This window comes from Chiroxiphia lanceolata, chromosome 17 (genome assembly GCF_009829145.1).
Source record: "Chiroxiphia lanceolata isolate bChiLan1 chromosome 17, bChiLan1.pri, whole genome shotgun sequence".
In the NCBI taxonomy this organism is placed as follows: Eukaryota; Metazoa; Chordata; class Aves; order Passeriformes; family Pipridae; genus Chiroxiphia; species Chiroxiphia lanceolata.
The window spans coordinates 4,068,074-4,092,615 of NC_045653.1; the positions used below are offsets into that span (position 1 = coordinate 4,068,074).

The following is a 24,542-nucleotide window of genomic DNA, read 5'->3' on the forward strand; positions in this document are numbered from 1 at the left end:
TAAAATTTGGTGTCAAAAAACCCCCACCAGACCACACACACACACAAGTTCTCATTTTCCAGATGATCCAGGCTTTGTACACACTTAAAGGTATAATTCTAATGCAAAACCATTAACGTAAACTGGTTTGTGTTAATCACTTCTCATAACTACAGACAACATTTGGTAAGTACAAGCTTGTTCAGGTAACAGAACAAAACCCAAACTCTGTCAGTTAATTCATTATTCCAAATCATTAAGCAAAGCATGTGTTTAATCTTCATCTCCTTTCTTCAACAATTAATATAGTGTTGAATAACACAGTAGAACCTTTTCATTCTTTGACACTTTGGTCAGTAATTAACTACACATCTAAATGGTCAACAAGAAGAATAGTATGACTGTGTTACGTGGCATTTAAGTAAATAAAGATTGTATATGTAATGAATGTCTGCAATTACACAAAAACCCCTGAGTCATTACATGATATAATAATCAGTTATGAATTTAAACCTACTGCCTTGGCATGCAGCTTCCCAGACTATACTTGCCATTGCCAGCAGCAGAGTTTAGGGGTTTAGATGAAGACAGATAGGCAGAAACCTTGTATTTCCAAAAAACATGAAGTTTAGCATTTCAAGACTGACTTTTGCTGCCCTTGAGTCGCATCCAGACAAAAAGCAGGTTCTACACAAAGGCACGTTTCAACTTGTGCTTCCTACCGTTTTTCAAACTGGAAAAAAAAAAAAATTTCTCATTTTGACCACGAGAATCCAGCTCCAAGGAAAAGCAGTGCCACACCTGTTAGCTGAAATTTTCTTAACACTGGGCTCTTACCAAGTTCTACATCCTGATCATCAGTAAGAACAAGGATGATGTTTGGGCGGATGTTTCTACGGTCTCTTTGAAATCTTCCCTTCAGACGCTGATTTAACAGGAAAGCTGAACTTCCATCCAACAGTGATAAAACAGTCATCATGAATAATCCAAGGACAACACTATGCTGGGCCATGTTGTGCTGAGTTAATGTTCTCTCTGAACAAGGTGGGTTTAATGGCTTCTATTTCTTTTTCGTTTGCAGGTCTCCTATAAGGGAGAGGGAAACAAGTTTTTATCTATACTTTGACCCCTCTGCTCCCCCCAAAGGAACAGCGAGGTTCTCTCCAAAGAAGCAAAAAGCAGCATACTTGAAATAATCTAACTCCAAAGGAAAAAAAAAAAACAAACAAAACCAAACCCACAAACAACAACAAAGCAAACAAATGTTTTCTAGTGCCAGCTAGAAGCAGAAACTTGGAAAAAATCAGTTCATAAGCTGTTACCAGTGCAGGCAACAAAGTTTCACTCTAAGCTCAGATCTGGCAGCAAGTTTTCACAGGGTACCAAACTCTTTTTTGCTTTGATACATATAAAGAGCAACCTTCTTCCTTAAGGGATGGTTTCAAATGACATTTTTGTTTACTGCATCAAAAGTTGAAGAGAAAAAAAAAACCTGTATCTATCAATATTTTTTAAATAGGACTGTGGTAAAATTTACTGAGTTAACAAACAACACACTTGCAAAATCAGAGAATCCTCAGATAGAAAACTTGCTATACACTGATTTATCTTACACATTTCATTAGAGAGCAGAGCTGCCCAGATCTTGGAGCTATGGTGTGATGCTGTTTGAAGTCTACTACAGCTTTGATGTTACTGCAATAATATCCCTTCAGCATTTCTGTTGGTTTCCAAGATTATATATATATTTTTAATACCATTATTATTAATGAACACATTTGAAAGCCCATTACTATTTGGGAATGGATGCACCAAAGTGATTTGCATTGCCTGTGACTTCTCTTCGTGATAAATACAATGCCCCAAAATTGACTTGATTGCAAAGCAGAGCACATCTAACTGGTACTGCTCCTGTTAACAAGCCAATAAAAAATTCTTAGCAATTCCTACAAGGAGATTACAAGAAATGAATAAGCATGCTGAAGAATTTTTGAAATCACAGTTTTGCTTAGTGATCTCTTGGTATAAAGGGATTTTCTCTTGCTTTCAGAAGTCAAAATAACAGTATGAAAATGTACTGAAAGTATCAAGTACTAATTATTTCATCACATCCAGCAATCAAGGATTCAGTTTTTGATGAATTCCCTACTTGCTCCTTGGCTTTTCCTGGACTGGTGCCAATGATCTCTTGTAAGAGAAGGGAAAAATCAATTAAAATTGACACAAGAAAGATAATTTGCTTTTTGTAAAGACCAGAAATGCCTGAGTCGAAAGAGCCTAGCACAATGTGTTTCAGCCAAAGAAAAATGTTGGCTCTTTTGTCCCTAGAGCCACGTGGGAAAACAGTTTTTACTCCAGCAGATTATTTCATAGCCACATTATTACTTCATCTCCATCAACGACTGTTCTTTGAGATAAACTCTGATTAAGAAAGTTCTCATGGAACAGCAAAACCACTGTTCTGAAGAAGTTTCTGTGTTTATATAAGAAATGCATATTCAATTTTCATATAAGTCAACAGATATGTAGCTATATTGTGATGGAATATTTATCAAGGCTGCTTTCCAAAACTGTACACCAGTGGGTTTTTTGAAGAAATGAACAATCTTCCTTCCTTAGTAGTCTGTCCAGTGAGTTTCACAGGGAGGTGAAATTAACTTTTTTCATAGAAACTAAAAATTGATTTTGAATATCCCAGCTCTTGTTCCAACAGGTAGAGAAAGAACTTTCAGAGTTTACAGCTACAGCTTTAGTATTTCCGCTGCTGCCCAGAGATTTGCCAGGCTATTGCAGCAGAAACACTGACAAGTCCAATCAATTCTCACTCCTGGCACTCGGAATTCCATCTGCAGCACTACAACTGGGAAGAATCGTGTCAATGTGTTGCTACTGTCCAGAGCAGTCAAAAGCAGTTTGAGAGAGAAACTTGGACCTGTTTCAAAAGGAGAGGACAGAAAGCAAGCTTGTTTAGCAGGCACATATTCCTGGATATGGATATATGAGCTTTTTAGGGGAGGAGGTAGAGAAATGGCTTCTGCTCTCCAGAAATTACTACAAATACACTTTGGTTAAAAAAAATTAAACTGACAATAGAGATGTTTTCATCACACACATTTTTCTGAAGGTCTAAAAGTTAAGGTGGGGTTTTATCTGTCTATTACTAGCCAACAGCTTCTCAAAATAACAGCATTTGCTGCCCGTTTTTGTTATACCTGCTCAGAACCACCTTCACTACAGCACTGTGCATTTAACCATCTTCTTGCATTTTTCTCACTTCTTTTAACCCAATGCACGAAGTAACCTCATGACCCCCTCAGCCTATCTTTTCCTCACAGTTTATTGCCCCTCACTCACTCACTCCATTGTAACTAAAAACAGAAGCTGTCCCATCTCAGAGAGCTGCTCGGCTCTCTATAAAATACTTAACACATTTGGGGATGTACACAAACTGCTATTCCACAGCTATTTCATCCACACTTGTATATTTATAGTTAATTAGTTATCTCTGAGAGGTTACTGCAAGTGGAAGAGAGAATTTTCATGTCAAGCACAACAGGCATCTTCCCCCAAACCTGTTATCTTTTTCTTGCCCCCTCCCTCCCACCACCTTGATGAATATTTTTCAGCTATTCTGATGTGTTATGTTCCTATTATTATCAGAGTAAGTACTGCTGGGAACCAATTCAAAGTATGTAATTATGTGCAAAACTCATACCAGTAACTAGGTAAGAAAATTAAAGTAATTTTAGAAAATAACCTATTTCTTAGAGTATGTTTTCATAAAAGACAGACATGTCACAACTAACAGCATATATGCAGTACAATCTAAAAGGCAGCTTTTAGACAGCTCTCAGAATAGCAACAGAAGAGTCTCTCTCATGGATTGCCAGTGGTCAAATACAGATTGGTTTTTTTAACCCCTGGTCTTTGGTGAACTTCAGGGAAGAAATATGACAAAGTTTCTATTAACAGTTCTTTTCCCATTTCTGTCAACAAGTTTAATCCGCTACTCACAGATAAAGCCAGAAGAGCTCCACAGCAGTGCCCCAATCTGCCTTCACTTTTAATATAGCACCTCTCCAACGATGCATTTTGATCTGAGTGGTACAGATGGTCCACTGCTTTCTGTGCCTCTGCAGGCCATCCTCCAGTATTAAAGATGCTTAATCTGTAGTGCCTCTCATGAGAATTAGCTATGCCTCTTATTTTTTTTCCTAGATTACACATATGAACTTGACAAGTCTGGTCACTCCTGGTTTATATTTAGGAAAGTGCTATCAGAAATTTATGAAATGTTCTTCAGCTGTGGCATCTTGCTTTATTAAGCCTATGAAACCTCCTAGCAGGCTGCTTTAGAGAAAGTCTGGTCCTCTTATCAATTCTAATGTGACACTAAGTCACATTACAAATGTTGAAGAGATAAAGCCAGACTTCAGTACATTTACTCTATTTATAAAAGAACTTAGCTGAGGGCTGTTCCCAAGTAGCATTTACACCAAGGAAAGGCTTATTTATAACACTGCCCTCAGTAACTAATGTCAGTTCTACAGCAGCACAGGCAGAATGCACAGGGACGACTGATGACAGTTCCACCCCAGATGGTATTTTTAACATGGTATTGATTAGTATTGCTTGGCACAGATGTAACAGGCACTGTGTGTGCAAAATTAGTAACTGACAGTGGCTTGCACAGATTGGTGCTCCCAACTTCACTAATTCAAGTCCCAGCACAACTGTCCCTTGCATAAGCCCAGTAGTGCAACTTCACTGAAATCAGGGAATCCAGTTACTACAACATAACCCACAGCAGCATCTGACTCTTCCCATAAACAGAAAAGGTACAATCACATAACTAATTCATTCTGTACCTTAAGTTAATCCTGCTCTGAGTCTACTTCTAGGAAGCTGCTTCTAGTTACGCTTACATTAAGCGGTTTGGGGTTTTTTTAAATAAGCATGCTGCAAACCATTACACACACAATTGGCATGACAAGTTCAACTTGCCCAGCAGCCACCACAGAGCAGGGTAAGTGCCTGTGAGCCACACACTGGAAGGGCACAGTAGGGGCCAAGTGGCCTTAAGAAGCAGCACAGACCTGCTCTCAGTGTGGCTGGAGCCAATGCCAGGTGTATTATTTAAGCAGACCTAGGTGTGTCATTTGTCCAAGGTTTCAATTCATTGGAATACACGGTGCTGGAGCCATTCCCTAGCAACCAACCCAATTAAAACCACTCTGCCAGTTAAATGGATTCAGCTGTGCTGCTGTTCTTTTAACTCCTCGGTCACTCCCATGCATCCAGCTCCGGTTATGATGCTCATTCCTCTTGCACTGAAGCTGTCAACCATCGTTTCAAAACATCACGTTGCGTTTGTAAGAGACAAACACATTTTTATATGTGGATTGGGAAGAACCTTGTTTGCAATCAAACAAGGTTCTCATGGAAAAGGCTGGTATCAACACTACTGCTGTAATCTAACAACATGCTGTGTTTGCTTATAGTTTTCTACTTTCTGGATTTTTTTCCCCCCGGGTAGTCAAAAATTTAAGAGAAAGTACAAAAATCAAATTCCCAGTGCTAAATGTGACTCTTGAAAACTGCAGTTGTGCCAATTTACCTACAAAAACTATGGATAAAGCATTTTTATTGGCAAGTATCTACAATTTTTTTAAAAGTCAGGAACAGAGCTTCCAGACTTACTGGTGCACTGAATTACTATTCAGACACATTCTTCTGTTTCGCTTGCCTTATGCTGGTGAACTCTATACCAAAACTAAATATTTATCACAGAGAAGCTTACTCGCATTACAAAATCTCATTCCTATTTTGTAACTTTATTTTAAATAAAACAGAATTATAAATTAGTTATAATTTTCCCTAGGACTTGATATTTTAAAAAGCGTTTTAAGCAGCCCAATACACTTTGCATGAATCCATGCTATTCTTTCTGTTCACTGCTTGCATGTTACTGTTAGAGCTTCCCAGTGACACACAGAGAATTAATTAGTCCTTTGAAAGGTTAAATTGCTATTTGGATCCCCTAAATCCACAATAATAAACACGCTGTTCTGCACCACATGCAATAACCAGTAACAACTTCAAAGAAACGAAGAATTATTTTGCTATTTCACTTATTATCGTCATGTAATTATATGTAATAGAGATACTGTCCTTGACTTTAAAGATAATTATATTAACTTGTATTAAGTACAGTAATAACCACAGACTCTCACTTCTGAAGATACCACAGGGGAATGAACGCGAGTGTTTTAGGACAGAACAAGCAGGTAAAAACAGCTACCATTACACAAATACATTCTAGCGAGTAAAGAGATCGGGGTTTTTTGCAGGAAAAAAGAAAGTCTCACTGCGTTCACAGAGATGCAAACACACGCAGGCGTTCAGACACGGCCCCGTCCGGTGATGTGCCAACCGCGGGCCGAGCGCTCCGGCACCAGCGGGTCTCTGGGGACCGCTCCCCGCACAGCCCCGGCCCAGCGCGGCTCCCTCTGCCCGCACGGCCGGGGCCGGGTCCCCTCCTCCGCCCTGCCCCCGTTCACAGCCACCGGCGGCACCGGGGCCGGCAGGGCCGCAGCGGGGCGGGGAGGCTCCAGGGCAGCTCCCGGCATCGCCTCCAGCCTCCGCCCGCCCCGCGGTCCGCACGGAGCTCCCTGCTCAGCCCGTGTGCCCCGGGCTCCCCGCGCTGGCAGCCCGGCCGTGCCCAGCCCGTGCGGCGGGCGGGGGCTCCAGCCCTGCCCCGCAGCGCCCCGCACTCACCGCGGAGCCGGCGCTCAGCCGTGCCGGGCCCCGGCCCCCGCCGCTCCCCGCACCCGCCCGCCGAGCCCGGGCAAGCGCATCCTCCGGCCCCGCTGCCGGGCAGCGCCCGCAGCCGCTCCCCGAAGAGGAGCGTTCAGAGGAAGCGCTCGGGCGGGTGCGGCCCCCGCTTCTTCTTCCTCCTCCTCCTCCTCTCCCTTCTTTCTCCTTTTCCCGTTTAAAAAGTTCATTTACCTCGAGGATCCTCCTCCCGGGATTGACGCAATGCCCGGCGGCGCGCAGGGAGGAAACCTGTTCCACCAGCCCCCGGCTCGTTCAAAGTCCAGCGGCGGCACCGCGGCAAAGGCGCAGCCCGGCAGCCGGGGGGGCCCAGAGCCAGCCCCCTCCGAGGGGAAGGGGCCGACGCCGAGCTCCCGCCGGAGGCACAGAGCCTTCACCAGCGAAGGGGACAGTCCACGGACGGGTGGGGACGGGGAACTGCCCCTCGTCTTCTCAGCTCTTCGTGTCTCCCATCGTTTGCCGAGCGCTGCCCTCCCCGCAGCGCTGCTGGGCCGAGGGGGGGACGTGACAGACCCCGAAGGGGCTGAGGGGCTGTGTCTGCCCGGAGCCCTGCACCGAGACCCTGCGAGGGAGAGCCCGATCACTTCCTCAGGTGTCGGTAACACAGACCCCGCTGCACCTGTGCAGCTGAAATTAAAGGCCCGATATTCATTAGTAACTAAGAAAAGCCAAAGCTCTTAGAGATAGGGGCTGCAGGTGCTGTCTACACTACAGTTACATTTTACTTTTGGAACTTGTCTGAGTAACTAACTAAATAGGTAATATCTTCAGTGTATTCTTTAAAGACCTCTTAAGTATGTATCTTTAGGATATACTAGTACATTAACTTGTTAAGAAAACCATAAGAAACAAACACTTTCTGGCAGTATTCCCACGCTGACAGTGCCCCATGCAGCACAGGTTACCTCAGAACTTCCTGACTCTTCTTACTGTATTTAATATTCTGTTCCATCTATGATTTATTTGGATTTTTGCTTTAACACAAGCACTGCCTCCAATGACTCCATCCGGACTCTGCTGGAGAAGGCTAATAGTCTGGAACAATTTTTTACTGCTGGCTCTATTCTCGGCTACACACAGACAGACCCTAAATGAGCAAAAAATGAAATGGCACAATTCTTCCAAGCTGAGGTACCAAGTGGGCAGGAACGAGCAATACGAGTGAAACACTGCGTGTCAGTACAACCGTGTCCACACTAGGGGCTGCAACAGCACAACTGTATTGGGATAAATAAGCCACTCCCTAACAGGGAGTTTCGCTAATCACAGGTCCACGAGCTGTGCATAAAACAGGAGCTACATCTTGCTAACATTCTGATAAAATCCTTTTATTGCTTTCCGAGATAACATTTGACCTTTTGCTAACAACTTTCGACTCACAATGAACCAATTTACAGACAATTAATTTTACAACACACCTGTGAGCTACGATGCTCTGACTCTGCACATCTGAGACATGAATTAGTGTCAGATAAGGCAGCTGAGTCACCCTGAGCCAAACAGCCTCTCGGGCCAGGAACAGGACGAGGAACCCAGCATTCCTGTGTCTTAATCACGAGCCAACAGTTTGCCACCTGCAACACATCACCTCTACAAACTACCTCTACAGGGACTGCAAACAGCAACTACCAAGCCAAAGAAAACACAAAGCCATACAGTGGTCTGCATTTTCTAGCAGAGAAGACGACTGACAAGGTCCCTGTATTTCTGGAGCACAGTAAATGGGATTTTCCATTACAAGAAACACATGACCTAACATAAAGCTCCATTGTGAGTTTTCATTATTATAAACTACAAGCAACAACAGATTATAAAACTAGTATTAGTGACATTGGTATAGCAATCTAAATTTAACTTAACATCAGTGGAAAATCTGTCGCAGTGGATCGCTCATTTCAACAAAAGGGTCTGTTCACCTCACAGGGAGTGCATGTAATTGCCATTACTGTTAATGGGAGTTATGTAAGTGCATTAAGAGGACAATATACCCCCTGGTCTGAGACAACCCTGCAAAGTGAAAGGTACTTCCTCTTCTAGAGAATGGGGTTTACATCTCATGCATTTCGAAAGAACTTGTTCTGGCACCGTTACAAAACAGGATGTGTAACAACTATTTGCATACTCAGTGAATGTAAGTTAAAGCAGTTACTGATTTCAAAGTTAAAGCAGTTTACTGATTTCAGCTAGTTTGAGGGATATTTGGGGGTTTATTTGAAGTCTAGGGCAATAAAATCATGTGAAATTACTGGTAAAACAAGAAGGTCTGATAGCTTCCTTATGCAGTGGGGAAGAAATTTTTTAGGTATCTACTTTTTAAACAGAACAAACTCATTTCATTCACTACCTGGTAAAGGATTCCATTGGTGTCTACGGATCATCACAACTGATAGGGAGTTCAAAGACAAAATGAAAAAGCAAGATCATTCCCTTTTGCTGCCACACCACCAGACCTTTTTCACCAAATAAATTTCATATCTCTCTCACAGCATACCACTGAACATCTTGAATTTATTTTACCTCAAATAACAAATGTTGCTTATTATCTAACTAATTTGTCTAAGCAAACATCCTAGGATATATCTATTAAAGTTATGAGAAAACAGACGTGGTCATTTCTTTAAATTCCATCACACATCCATCTACATTGTCAGCCACATAAATTCCTCCAACAATTTAATCTGCAGTTTCTGTGTCCACTTCACTCTGAAGTAGTGTGGCACAGAGTAATAAATAGAACAGTGCATGTAGGACTATGAACTAAACTATGGAGAGGCATGGAAGGGAGAACTACTTTGATGCAGTTGGCAGATACTGGGGGTCCACAGCTTAAGCTTTCATCAGTTTTGAGACAACAGCTAAAACTCAGGGGTGTAACAAGCACTCATGGGGAACTGTCATGAGGGAAGGGCAGCACGTCAGTGGTACAGAGAAGCAAGTTCTGGGAAACAAGGAGACAAGTCAGAGAGAGTTCCACAAGTCATTAAAAAAAACCCACCCCAAAAATAGAAGCTAGGCAACATGCTGGGTGAAGCATGTCTTTTTCACTGTTGCCAGATACATTGTGCTTTCAGAGCTCAAATATTGTTCTCATGTTACGTGCAATAGAAAAGAAGGGCTGGCTTTCACACTTCTCCATACTTCAGTCAATGCCTTCTAATCCTCCTTCCAACTTGCTAAGCTTTGGCTTTAGAGGAGCTCATCCCATGTAAACTTCTCACACCATTGGTCATATTCATTTCTCCTCTCTGCTTTCATATTTTTTAATGCATGCATACATACATTCTCTGAGTCATCTTTAAAGACCTAAATATAAAACCAGCAACAGAACAGAAGCCTGATCTCCCTTGCTTTTCCTCAGTGTAAAGTATTACAGTAATCAGTCCACCATTACACTGGTCAGAGCCAGAATCACAGAATACGTTGAGTTGGAAGGGACCCACAAGGATCACAGAGTCAAATTATTATGGCAATATAGAGCTGAATTTTTTATTACTTTAAACAACTGCATTTCAGCTGCATAAATTGTGTAAATACTGGTTCTGCAACAAATCAGAACACTCCTCAATCCCTCACATGGCACATGTTTTATACAACAGACTCCAGCTCAATATGATTTTATGGGTAATTGCTTGACTCTTAAAGTCAAGTTGCACTTTCTATAAACGTGCTGTCACATTATGGGGAAAAACTACAAAAATATTAAAAAGGGGAACACAGATGGGAAAAGCAAAGGAGAAAGGAAAAAAAACCCCCCACCCTTGCTCGCTTGAGCTGAATGCTAAGCATTGTACTCTTCTGTGTGAATGTATAGTATACTCTATGATTTTGGTTACAACCATAAGCTTACCAGGTTTAATATAATTCTAGCTTAAGATTAATCAATACTAGTTTCTAATTAATTTTGATCAGAACTCATAACAGTGAAAGCAAGTTACTCAGCAAAATATTGAAGCAGCAGAGAAGACGGAGAAGATGTAACAGTAACAAAAGTAACACCTCTGTGCACTGACAAAAGTGACTGCCTTTTTTGGACAAGCTCAAAAAAAATCTTTCCTGGAATGCCAAACAGAAAATTATCAAACACTATTAGAATGATCCTGAAGTTCACATACAAAATTAATACATGTGTTCTGAGTCTTACTATTATTATTAAGACTCAAGGATGTATCTTAAGCACAGGGGATGTTAACTCAACCATTGTTGGTCATTGAGCCCATAAAAAGAAACAAGAACAGTAAAAAACCACCCTTTACCCCATTTATAAATTATCCTTAAAACAGCTGCTTGTAAACCAGCAATTCTTTAATAATTTATTTTAATAAGGGATTTCTCTATTTATAAAGAGCTCATATTTTTCTTTTGTACATCCTGATCTAATTTTCCTTTGTAGGCTTTCAACACAGTGCTCAGGCTGCCCCCTGTTCCAATACCTGAATGTTGTATGGATATGGAGCAACAGGACAATGAACACCTTGTTTAAAATGATGATTAGCTGCAGTCTCAGCACAACTTGGCATGTGATGCAAAATGTAAAAGACTATTATTTTTTTACTAAGAAATCTCTTGGAGAAGACAACAGCCACTCCCCTTATCTAAATAACATTTCCTAAGAAAATAGTGAGGTATGTAATGATGAAATAGTCTGGGTCTAAAAACAACTATGCTCCGATTTCAAAAAGATTTTAAAGCAGAACAATGTCTAATCAACTGACAGAGGATGGGTAGAGCAGCAGGGCTCACCCAAACACCACAGCATTCACTCTGCTCTGTGGCCCCTGTGCATTTAACGTTGGGGGAGGATGGATCTGTGTGACCACACCACCTCCAGCAAAGCAGCCCTGGCACCCCCCAAGGTCACCTTCACGTCCTGCCTCCAAATGGCTCACAAATTAGCACAGGTGTCCAGTCTGTGTTATGTCCTTTTTGCCATATAAAAGTTTGGGTTGCAGTTTTTAGGTTCAGGTGAACATGATGCACCTACAGCAGAAGTACTTTCATTCACAAAGACCTCTCCTGTTGTAGGCACAGAGTCCAAAGGGATGCACCTGTACTTCCCCTCCCTTAGGAAAGCTAAGAGTTTATTTACTCTGCTTTTTGTTATTTCTTCTAATCATTACTGTTTAGCAAATCTGCCCCTCTACCTCAAATACTTTAAACAGTAATATACATATCTAAATCTGACTGAATATTTACCTGGGCTTCAAATATACCATTTCAAGAAATACAAAAAGAGCAAATTACACAATTGCCAGCATTTCACACACAGAGAAAGTAATTTTCTCGTTTTCTTGCCTCAATAGCACAAGTGAAGCAATGCTCATGGTGAGATGTGATACCTGTTATTAGATCAGCTGCTTCATATGGGAAGGAACAGACAAAGCCTCAGGCATATCAAGCACTTCTTCAGATCTGAAACAGAAGCAGCCACCTTCAAAGCTGAACTGCTCTGAATTTAACTATGGTGTTAATCAACCATCTGCAAGAAAAGTAGCTCCTGTCTCTGATACAGGAAGGCTTGCTAACAAAGAAAGAGGAGACACAGTTTGGTCTGTTAAAATAACATAACTACTCATCTCCTGAAAAAAGCAGACTTATTACGGAGTGGGAATACAGGAGAAATGAGAAGATAACTACTCTACCTATAAACACAGTATCTCTAACAAGTCTATAATTTTTACCCTTTAACATAGTCATGAATTTTAATATTAAAGCTCATCTTTTGAAGGTGCTTTGTGGATGTCCCTTGAGGGTCAGGATTGTTTCATCAGAAATAAGAGCAGTTACTTTATGAGAAATGTTCACCTACCAGTCATTGGCATCTCTCTTACTGATCACCTGCAAGGATCTTGGGGATTTCTTGATGTACTTTGTGAAAGGTCATTTGGTGCATTAGGATATGCAGGTTATTTTCTCTGGAGAATACAGAGAAATATCAGCAAGTAGATATGCAGTTTTGATAGTGTCATGGTAGGTTCATTACTCTCAGTACAGGTAACGTACTGAGAGTAAAAGAGAGACTTAATCCATACTTTGTGCATTCTTAAAATACAAATTATTATGCTTTTAGAGAAGCTGCTCTTTAATAACAAATCGACAATTCCATTTTTTCCTCCTAGGTCCCAAGGGCAGAGGCAGATATCTGGGCTTCACAACACTGTTGCATTTACTGGCCTAACAGTTTCCAGCTTGAAGCCCGTGGATCTCTGGGGCTCTGCAGATTAAATTTTTAGGCTACACTGTATGTAATCATTTGCTTTGCTTTGTTTCCCATAGTTTCTGTGCATGCACCAGAGCATCACAACTACCCTGTGCTGCAGCTCCAGCTCTTACTGCACGGGGCAATACACACACTTCTGGGGTCCAGGATGAGGCAGAGAAAGGGGGAGAGGGGAAAGGACAAGAGCACAGGTGGGGTACAATGTCCAAGGAGACAGAAAACCTTCCCATACAACACACAGACCTCTACACCAACCACTAAAATTAAAACAGAATCAGTCCTGCTTAGTAAAGCAGTTTATTCTTTCCATATCTGGTGTTCTGGGCCATCTGACAACCCAGGCAGACACATCCATATCGATGGCACAACAGCCAAGTGCTCAAGAAACATGGCATAAAACAGTCATAAGAGGAAGTTTCAAAACTAGTAAATCCTAGTAAATATCTAGGATTCTGATATAATCACTTATAACTTATTCAAGTCCTGTCCATTTTGTGGGGAGAAAAAGGCAAGTAGGGAAATATCAATGTATTTATGATGGAAAGCCGTGATTCGGGATCTTGCTACAACAGTCAACAGGCAGTCCATTTACTCTGATCCCTTAAGGATCTGGACTGGTTTTGCTGGGATAGAGTTAATTTTCTTCACAGTAGCCAATACAGTGCTATATTTTAGATTTGTGATGAAAACAAGTGTTGACAACATGCTGATGTTTTAGCTGCTGCTGAACAGTGCTGACTCAGCACCGAGGCCTTTTCTGCTCCTCACACTGCCCCGACAGCAAGTGGGCTGGGGGTGCACAAAGAAACTGGGGGAGGGGGAAAAATGGGACACACACAGGTGGGATGGATGATCCCAACTGACCAGAGGGATATTCCACACCATATGGCATCATGCTCAGCAATAAAAAGCTGGGAGAAGAAGAGGGAAGGGAGGACATTTGGAATTATGGTGTCCAGCATTGCAGCCAAGTGCTCAAGATCCAGAAGAAAATATCACATTTCAACTGAGTCCCCTTCATCAGTGCTTAACTGTAAGAGATCTTGAGAGACTAGAATGTTGATTAAAATTCAAGCACAACGCAGATTTATCTGTTGCAGAGTTGATAATAGGCAAGGTGATAACTCAAAGAATTTGCATAGCTATACCAGTTTGTACCTAATTACAGCCTGCCTTGAGGATGCTGACATATTTGTGTCGTGTACACTCTCTTCAAACCATTAAGACACTCCACTGCTGCTAACAGCATCTGAAGTTAGAAAGCACTGCTCATCAGTTTTTACTCTCTGATCAAATCTGAACACCAGAGAAACCTCAAGGGCTTGTTCTGACTTCTGAAAACACTCCTTCCTTAGACTAGAACTTTTCTCTTCAAGCAGTATGTCTTTTCTCTCCTTTCCCTTCTCTACAATTTCTGAAAGTTCTAATTTTTCCCCACACATTCCTAATTGTGGGCATATGGCTGATGAACCTAGAGGTACAAATCACAAATTGAGTGTGAGAATACTGCTGAAAATATGATTAATAAATAAAATTCTACTGAATTTTAGGATAGCCTGAAAGGATCCGAGCAATAACAGAAAGGCTGACTTTAAGCCATTCTGCTAGTTCAGACATGTTCAAAAATGTTGCTGGGGTAACTTCATCCCAAGAAGCTCTGTGCTACATCAGGTATCCCTTCTCCTCCCATAGTTCACCAGAATAAATCATGAGCTTCTTTCAATCTGGCAGAAAGACAGATCTAAATCTAGTTTATACTTCCAGTAAATCCAGTCATGCACAGATCTAATCTTAATGATTACAAATGCAATCTACAAGTGCCTTTTTTTTTTTTTTTTTGCTTTAAAACAAAGCTGGGGAGTGGGAGTATTTGCTGATCAGACCTAAATATAAGGTAAAGAGACTGGAACAATTTAGCAGGCAGTGTCACAATAGACCTTTTACAACTGTAACTCCATAGCAAGCCTTCTCAAAAAGTTACTGGCACATTTTTCTTCATTCAGTTTGCAATGTGCTGATCTCCTTATCCTCTCACTGTTAAGCCTGACAAAAATGAATGCAGAGAAAAGTTCATCAGACCTGCCTCAGTGACTGTAGCAGTAATGAACTGTGGTGAGTTAGAAGCTGAAGTTTTAGTACCTTGGATCAGTTTAGTGGAAAGGAGCAACAAAATAATGTGGCAAATGATTACAGAACAGTTATAGGCAGTATTAACTGAAGATGGATTTTTAAACCTTACGTTGTCGAAGTGTTTCTGACTTAAGATATGCACCAGCCCCCACTTGGCCCCTTTTCTGTGTCAGCCCTGGGACATAAACAATGTTATTTCCATGCCTTTCCCCACACTACTTTTAAATGAGAGACACAACCTGACAGAAAAGGCCCAACTGCACTGCCCTGAGGCAGCACACAGGAAATTGCAGGTTATGCTTAGCAACACCATTATGTAAGATTAGGATAACCAACCTCTTTAATTTTTACAACCTGAAGCATGCTGCATTTCAAAATAGTCCAACAGCTCATTCTACACACACGAGGATGAATCCTTCTGTAATTTAGGCCTCGGAACATTTTGCACCCTGTCTGACACAATATTGTAGCCTAAGGGTTACAGGAAGGATGGTTATTCCTGGGGGCACAATATCAGCTGCACACGAGACGGATGTTGGGAGCTACAATGAAGCATAATCCCACCATCTCCACCAGAATAGAGCATTACACGTTCCCTCCCTGACCTACAGCTCTAAAAATAAATGCTGAGTGACTTGAATAGCTCTGCAGCAGTTCCTAAGTTTAAAAGACTGAACTACAATAGACAAATTAAATACACCATTGTGAATTCTTCAAGTGCAATTAAAATGTGAATAATATGCAGCTTTCATTTTCACATGCTTTCATACATACCAATACTCAGACAATGCTGCAATTCAATATTAAATGCACATATGAAGCTACATGACAAACAGGTAATACTCAGGTGTCCTACTGTCTTGATCTCAATGAAAAGAAACGCTCTCTGAAAATCTGGACAATGTTCCCATGCACTTAGACTATTAAATTTTAACAACTCCATAAATTAACAGTGATGCATCCTCAAAAACTTGTAAATACTCTCCAGCACCTTTGATATTTACAGTTTTAGTAATACTTCTTTTTACCTTTTCTGATGTAGTAGTACATATGGGAACAGTTTTATCACAACTTACCAGACAGATCAAGCAGATTATCAAACACCTAATTCTAGGGAACTTGGCTGAAGTTTGAGTGGGTGCCTTAGTGAGCACCTTCAAGCTGAGAGTTTATAATCATTTTAAATTACTGTTTCAGAAAAACCAGGCCAAAAAAGAAATAAATATTGCTAGACAGGGGAGTCAATAAAAAAAATATTAATAGGAAGAACAGACAGCTAGGTCTAGATAAGTGAGTAGAGAAGTGAGTAGAGAAAGTAGTTGGTAGCCTGGGCTTCCTCCCTCCAGTTAGCCATTAAAGATTTTCTGTGAAAGGAAGAGGTCAGGAAAATAGACAGTATCACATATACACACGGTGTTTTAGACTACATAGAACGTACTTAAGAATGGAATAGTGTCATCTTAGTTCTTCTGGTTTTTAAAGAAGCACTGCTATACGTTAGAAAGTTATACGTAAGATTCAGTGTCTTTATCAAAAGTTTCAGAGGCAAACAGGAAAAAATAATCAGGCAAGATTTCAGAATTTTGTAATTCTAAAGCTCTGGTCCCCAACAAACCAGTTTAAGCATGAAAAGAAACAGAGGCAGTACAGACTGAGGCTCTCAATTCTTTGCAGTTACACAGTTCTGCTAATTTACCAGTTAGCTAAGAACCCTCCTCGTCAGTCCTGCTATTCTTGTGGCTGATAACTCTTACCCATTTTTTCAAGGGAGGCCACAGTAAGAAAAAGGTGGTTCCCTGTTCAAAATCCCAGCATGATCCATTAGAAAGCAGCAGTACCTAAACACTGCTTTGAGCAGCTAAGAAGGTGCAAGATATTTGCATGTAATGCTATCCACCTCATTTCACATCCATACCAACATAAATAATGACACACATGCAGAGCAATGGAAACAAGGATGAAGAATTCCTGATTCCTCTACTTTTCCTGACAAAACTTTTCCCTGGTCAGAAAAATTCACACCTCACCTCCACTAAAAACAAAGGGCATGTCAAACTTCTGTTTTATAATAAAATCTCATCCAATACATCCCTAAATAAATAAGTAAATAAATAATCTACTGAAACCAAGAACTGTGTTGCACATCCACCCCTCCACCTAAAGAGAGGATGAATAAGAGAATCCAAGCTAAAAGGACAACTGCTTATGTGACAGCACACTGAAAGGTGCTAAGACATCATCCTGACCTGAATGGTGTAAGAACAGCAACAGAATGGCTTCAACACTTAAGCAAAAAAGTTCTAAAATCTGAGTCACTGAAGTTCAGCAAAGCTGATGGCCACCAGACCTGCTGTACTCTGGGACATGACAAATTGTGTCATCTTTCCAACACACTTGCTCCAGGTTCCTACACAAGTAACCCATTTCCAGAACACCCAGAACCGGTGCACTGTCTCCAGCACAAAGCTCATATCAGCTCTACTTCCCTGATGTTCTCTCATCTTTATCTGCCAAAGCAAAGGCCTTATCAGAATGCCCTGACAAGCCTTTATCCATATTCAGTCCAGTATTTTCACATTTTTCCCCTCTATTTTTATTCTTCAGTTCTGTTCACCTTTCATTGTTCTCCAGCACATTTATATGCTCAGGGTATGCTAAATCCATGAACTTTCACCTTAAAAAAAGATGAAGAAAAAGAAGTATTCTACACAGAACCCACAGTGTGTAAGCTCATATTGTTCCAGTTAGACCTTAATTCAAATTACAGCTTTTTAGGAGACACCAGCTCAGAGATTTCTGAATTGTCTAATAGGAAAAACTGTGTGTCTGAGCACCTTTGCCCTTTAGAAAAATACATTTCTTTAGAATTATGCATGAATATAAAACTTAAATGAACTACAGACCTAATTCCTAGAATACAAGATTTCATCCTCACTCATTGCATTATACTTCAAAACTAAGCAAATTTCAAGCCTTTGACGCTGCTTGCTCTATTTCTTGGGAAAAAAAAAAGGTCCAAACTCTTAATTTCCAAACTAAGAAGCACCTGGAAAGTAAAAAACCGTAGCAGAAGGTACTTTCAACACATCACAAAACTCAAGCAGTAAGGCTGCAATTAGTATTTTATTCTCAGCTCTGCACACCAGGTCTGACTGAACACAGGGACCTGCTCACCTAAATATTTGCAGGGAGATGTTAAAATGAGAGTCCTGCTAACACTTATGGCAGCAGCTTATATGCATGGCAGCAATGCACTCTCCTCAGCATCACTTCAGAAAGACCAAATAATGGCTTATTGACAATTTTAAGAATAAAAAAAAACCTTTGAAGTTTTATTTCTGCTTGCATGTTTTCCACTTCTGCCCTAAATCCAATCGAGTTTGTCCATGCAAGCTCCGTGGACAAACCTAACTGAACAGTGTGACTGAGCAGAGAGGGTTATACTATTATATGGTGTATGTGTGTTACAGGGTGTTTGAACTGATGCAAACCTAGGAATTAAAAAAAAAATCTTCTTGAAATCCTGTACATCTAATGAAATTAAAAAGAAAACAAACAGCCCAAACAAAGTGAATCACACAGTCTGCCCTGTGAACCTCTCCAGGAACAAATATCATCACATGCTGCACTGTCCAAGGAAAATAAGGCATCTCCAAGACTGCTTTGAGCTTTCAAAGGAAACATACACTGACAAGATCAATAAATGAGCTGAAGTTTATAGGTAAGATATTCTGCGAAACTCTAGCTTGGAAAATTCCAGCACAGAAGAAACGAACCCCCCTTGGCAAAACCACTCATTTCTAAAACAAATTAATAGGGAATAATAGGGAAAAAAAAAAAAAAGACGAAAGGGACAAATCACAGAACAGCAAGACACATGTATTTAAGAAACTGCTATTAAAAAGAAATAAATAAACAAATAAAAAGGAAGGTTTGGGCATCATCTTTTTCTTAAACAGCTTAAGCCAGAAAGCTTTTTACTTCAAAGAAGCACCACGTGCCAATGCTTCTTTAAATAAATGAACCTGATACTGCATATTTATCAGGCACTCTAGGGATTTGTAGGGCAAACACACGGCAGATATTTCAGAGAAAATATCCTAATCTGTTTATACTCCTAGAAACCCTGTTGCAGTGAGCAGAGAGATGACACACACTGGCCTTACACAGCAGCTGTGGAGCCCTCCATGACGGATTATTGTTCACACTCTTACGCAGAAAATTCATCTTATATATTTCCTTATTTCCTTGGAATGCCTACAACCAGGAGTCTTCTCATCTTAAAAGAGAAAAGGAAACACAACAGAAGCCTTGCTGGGGGGCTGGTTTGTGCAGAAAGCCACACAGAAAGGAGATAATTCAAACTATATTGTTTGTCCTCCAGCCTCGTTTGTAATCAAATTACACAAGAGCAGAGGCTCCATCTTTTTATGCATTTCTGTGGGACTCAGAATCCCGAAGCCTTGAATAAAATACAGTCTCTTTTGGCTCTTCTGATTTATAAATTAATCATTTAGAAGAGAAAACACTACCAAAAAATGCTAACAGATGTGTGGTGTAATGCACCTGCAAACAAAGCAAACCATTTCAAAAGCCCTTTGAAATGTACTCATATTCGTTAGAATGGAGTCTGATATGCCAGGATTGCATTTTTGCACATACCTGTCATTTCCAGCAGCATTCAGCACTACCCTGGCTGAATCAACTCCTGCATTCCTCATCAATGCACACGTTTGCCTGTGAAGTGTCAGGCTGTTTTCATGATTTATTTATTTCAAGTCATTTGGTAGTAGCTAGAAAGTCAATAGGTGAATGTTAAAATGATTTTTTTCTTAATTATTTAAGGCTTCAGAAGATTAAAAAAAAGTCTCAACATGAATTGAGCATTCACTAAATAATGCTCCAAGAATAAGAACCCCTGCAGTCTCTTTAAAAATAAATAAGCGACCTGACAAGTTCACTTTGAGAATAACCATCAGGATAGCCAAGATTCTGAGGAAAACACTGCCTCTCCTGATACAGGTTCCTACTGTTACACATTGACTAAAAACCATTGATATTGGTGCCCCAACACTGACAGACAAGCAACAAGGAAGACATCTGGCCACCCTCTAGGAGCCTTCGGCGTTGAAACAACGTCCACGGCGTGATTAATGGACACTGCACTTGTGGAAAAGGGCTGCCACCATTAGGGATTTCTGAAACAACATCTGTTCCAACATGGTTTTAATGCCACTGAGGTCAGCATTGAAATATGTCACCTGAACACCAGGAACTCCTGAAGCAGCTCCTGAGAGACAAACAGTCATGAAGATGCAGTCGACATTCAACAGCAAAAGGCATCCAGCTTGGAACTGCCCTGGGTTTGAAGGTTTGGGCCAACCAGTAAAACAGTGTAATGAACTGCAATGAAGTTGGCTCATAAAGAGCACATGGAGTGAGTCTCTCCTAGTAAGATGAGCTAAATAAATTGTTATTGAGTACATCAAAATGTCATTGCCTGCGAGGACAGAACAGCATAAATCGATTGAACGCTCATTCTACTCTACAGAGAAGTACATTAGCACAAACCCTTGTCAATCAGAAGTTCTGCAAATTTAATTCCAGATGAGCTGATCAACAATGTTTACAGAAATCTCTTACCTAACACAGTGTCAGAACTTTCTCCTGAGTATAGCAATACCTTTAATATTAAACAGAGGTTTAGACAGTTTAGAACGATGCCAGAACTGACCCAGCAGCAATTTCCCACATAAACAAGGCCAGTACAGACAAATTTTAACTTGCTTTCCCAATCACCACCTGTGTCTTGTGCTTTCTCCAGGAATGTCAGTAGGGGACTTCAAGGAAGGAAATTCATTTCATATTTTGTCAGAAATGTCCAGAATGTCCTGTACACCAGCTGCTGAGTGATTTTAGTACCTTGCTTGCAGTGATTTTGAGACCATAAGTCATTTTGAGAGGAGCAGCATGAAGAGGATATGATTGGCATGGTTACCATGTTGTTCAAGATTTCATGAAGCCAAGCCTTTCAAATAAGCAATAAGGGTTCCAATATGATGTAGAAACTATTTCCCATTGTGCAGAACTTGCCTTGAGGAGAGACAAGACATAACATACTTTATGTGCACAGGGGAAAGAATCAAATTCAACTTTCACAGGCGATGACAACCACAAGTTTGGTGTAGTTTATCCAGGATTGAACTTCCCTGTGCCCCCCTGAATCCAAATACATAAAAAGGGGTAGAAGAAGGGTCTCCTTCCCTCTCAGTGCATTACAACAGACACATGCTCCCACAACATGGAACTCCTGGAAAGGATGAGCACATTATCCTTCATGAAGTGTCACAGGCTCTCTCCAGCTCCCCACAACCTGACATTCAGAGTCAGAGGGTTAAAGAAAACCTGTGATGCTGTACTAAACCCACAGAAATATCAGCATCACAGAGTAGGAATGGGAGTTAAGAAGGTAAAAGTCCTCTATCCTGATCTTTTCCTACCTGTCTCAAGTCTGTAAACTGGTGATTGTTATTCAGTGTCTGTGTGAGAAAGGGCAGTTTGCACAGAATCAGTGTGTGACTTCAGGAAAGGTAAATCTCTATTTTTCCTGCTTCTCAAACTCTGAAAGTCAAATATAATGTTTGTGGGGTTTTTTTTAAAATAAAACTGTTTTTAAACTATAAACTTCCATTTTAGCTACTGCAAGATCCTTCAAGGGAGTTTGATTAAGAAACCTTTTCTTCTATAATGCTTGAGGGAGGAGATTCTGTATTTTAAGGAGTTTCTCTCAAGCAGTGACAGCCTGAACTGGGGTGTACACCCCAGTGGCAACATGCTATTCACCTAAGCCCAGAGTCACTTGGAAACCTAAAATATGTTTTCCTGTTTATATGTCTAATCCCCTGATGATTCAGCTGCACAGGGAATGAAGAGTTCATATACCTTTCATTTGGTCACAGATTGCCTGAAGCACTCACTCTTTATACTTTAATACAGAGCAAGCCCATAGAGAGGAAAGACAGACACATTCCTTTTGCCTGGTCAGACTCTAAACCCCCAAAGAAAGGGCCTGTGGAGTACAACTTGGATTGTTCTGTTACATCCCAATACTGGGTTTCACAGGTGGTTGAAGCACTTCTGCAAAGTGATATCTGTGGCAGATCCTAAGGCAGAACACTTCGAGAGCTGCTGTGAGAAGAAAAGCCACAAAAAAAACTTTCCTCACAACAGGAAGGCAGAACCTGCTGTCCAATTCTGATGTCCCTTGCCTGGCAGCTTTGGTCTGTCTTTGCAGGGCCCAGTGCCATGAGATGTATCTCTGCTTTAGGGAAATCCTTCTGTGAGATTTTCACATGCAGGCTGAGCCTCCCAGAATGGAGCTGCAGCCCTCGGGACACCTGAGGAATTCCACATGCCCTACTCAAAAGTCCTTTTCTAAGCACCCAGAGCCCTCTGACTCAGCTCCAGGCTTTGTCATCTTCTCTGCTGCTGCAGTGAGGCACAGAGATGAGGTACCAGTGGAATGGGGAGCAAGAGTTCTCTAGACCCTTTTCACCTGAGAAGAAAACTGGTGGAAGCTTACACAAGAAGTCAATGCTCAGTAAAATGAATAAAGGTTAAAAGACAGAATGAGTGAGAAAAGCTCAGCGGGCAACATATTCCATTGCTGGAGGCAGAAAATCTGATGCCCTGAGCTGCAGTATGGGCAGGAAAAAAGTCCCAAAATCTTATATCAGGAGTACTGGTGGTGTTAGTTCACTGACTGAGAAAAGATCAACTCAAGAATCTGTCTGCCAGAACATACTCATCCCAGCTACATTCCAAACTGGCAGAGAGACAGCAATAATTAAGAGGGATCACATAAATCTAAACTGTGGGTATAGACAGTAAATAGCAATAAATCCATGTGTTTAGATCCCTTCCCTTAAAACAGCTCCAAAATGCAGTAAAAGCCAGAAAATGGAAGAGAGCATCAGGCACAGAATGAGAGCCAGCAAGAAACAACAGACTGCACGTAATAAAATGGAATATGGTGCAGTTCCCATTCAAATGGACCTCAGAGTTTAATGATGCGACCTGACTGATCATATCAAACATAAATGAACTGCCCAGGAACATGGATATCACCCTACTCAGCAGAATTAGCAAGCAAGTCAATCACAGCCTTTGTTTGTGCCATCTTCCTTCTCCTCACTGGCAGAATACCCTTTCTGACAGTGCTTTTGCAAGCTCTTTAAGAAAGTTTCTTTTTATTTCTTGCACTGTATTTCAGTCAAGAATGGAAAAGAAATAAAAGGGGGATTAACTACTTGGAGTAATTGGGAAACACCCCAGGTAGGATACAAATTCTGTTCTTCCAAGGAAAAAGGGTTAAAATTAAAATAGTTGATTTTAAAATTAAAATAGCTGAGTTCAATGTGACTGAAGGATCAATACCAGACTCCATGGCAAATTAACAGTATGTGTAATGAAGAGATTGCTGCAATAATGCTGAGGCTGGGCAAAAGATCTGGGGATCCAAGGTGGCTGCAGGCCATTCTACACCAGCTCCCTGACCTCACTGCCAAAGTGAATTAAGTATCAGAATCACCAGATGAAATTAAATGTACAGCACTCTCAAGTTTCATAGAGAAGATATAAATCCTTCAGAACAGATCTGTGTAAGGTAAGTGGATTCCATATAATTATGGCAGACATACATATGTATAAGGTAAGTGGATTCCAAGTACTGGGGGTAAGGAGAGTACAAAGGAGGAATAGATCAGAATTTCTCTGAAGAGCTAACAGGTCATGTGAAACACAAGGAGCAAAGAGATCTCAAAGTTAAAGGGATTTTTTTTTTTATAGGGAAGAAGCAAGGAAGCACAGAAGAGACATGATGGTGAGAATAAAACCCAGAAGAGTGATGACACATCTCATTAAAAACCACAGGATGAATCTGAGCATCTAGAATGTAACTGTGCAAGAAGCTGGTACTGATAACTAAGATAATGATGAGTTCCTGAACTCAGAATAGCTGAAGACTTCTCATACTAAAGACAGAACAAGTTCTAACACCAACCTTTCCTTTATTCAAAGACAGAAAGAAAAAACAAACTTCACCACTGCTCTATTTTTCATTTTGTTTGCCAAAAAATGCTTCTTTACAGAAAGAGGTGGCTGTAGCCCCACATCTATGGAGATGTTGCTCTGTGCTGCAACACAGTCTGTCAGGACTCCCTCTATTACATCTGCCCCAGGGAAAGATTTCCATGCTTCTCTGAGCTGGTTCCCACCCACCCACTATCAGAAATTGAGACATATTTTGCTGTGGAGGAATGGCTTTGAGATACCTTAGGTATTGCTCTTTTTCAGGCTGCAAATTTAGAACTCTTAAAACAGA

At 40.9% G+C, this 24,542-nt stretch overlaps 1 protein-coding gene across 7 annotated transcripts in view; it reads right to left on the reverse strand.

Moving 5' to 3' along the window:
• Nucleotides 1-24,542, reverse strand: part of SULF2 (sulfatase 2) — a 118,262-nt gene that overhangs the window by 57,485 nt on the left and 36,235 nt on the right. For 3 of the 7 annotated variants that reach the window (XM_032704551.1, XM_032704546.1, XM_032704545.1), the window contains one exon: nucleotides 817-1,065. The exons of 1 other annotated variant lie outside the window; for it this stretch is intronic. In XM_032704551.1, the coding sequence (XP_032560442.1) occupies nucleotides 817-991 (175 nt within the window). In that variant the 5' untranslated portion in view covers nucleotides 992-1,065. Of the gene's footprint in view, nucleotides 1-816; nucleotides 1,066-1,772; nucleotides 1,895-6,756; nucleotides 6,957-6,987; nucleotides 7,048-24,542 lie in introns of those variants that run through there. 3 more of the 7 variants (XM_032704550.1, XM_032704547.1, XM_032704549.1) reach the window with 3 other exon arrangements.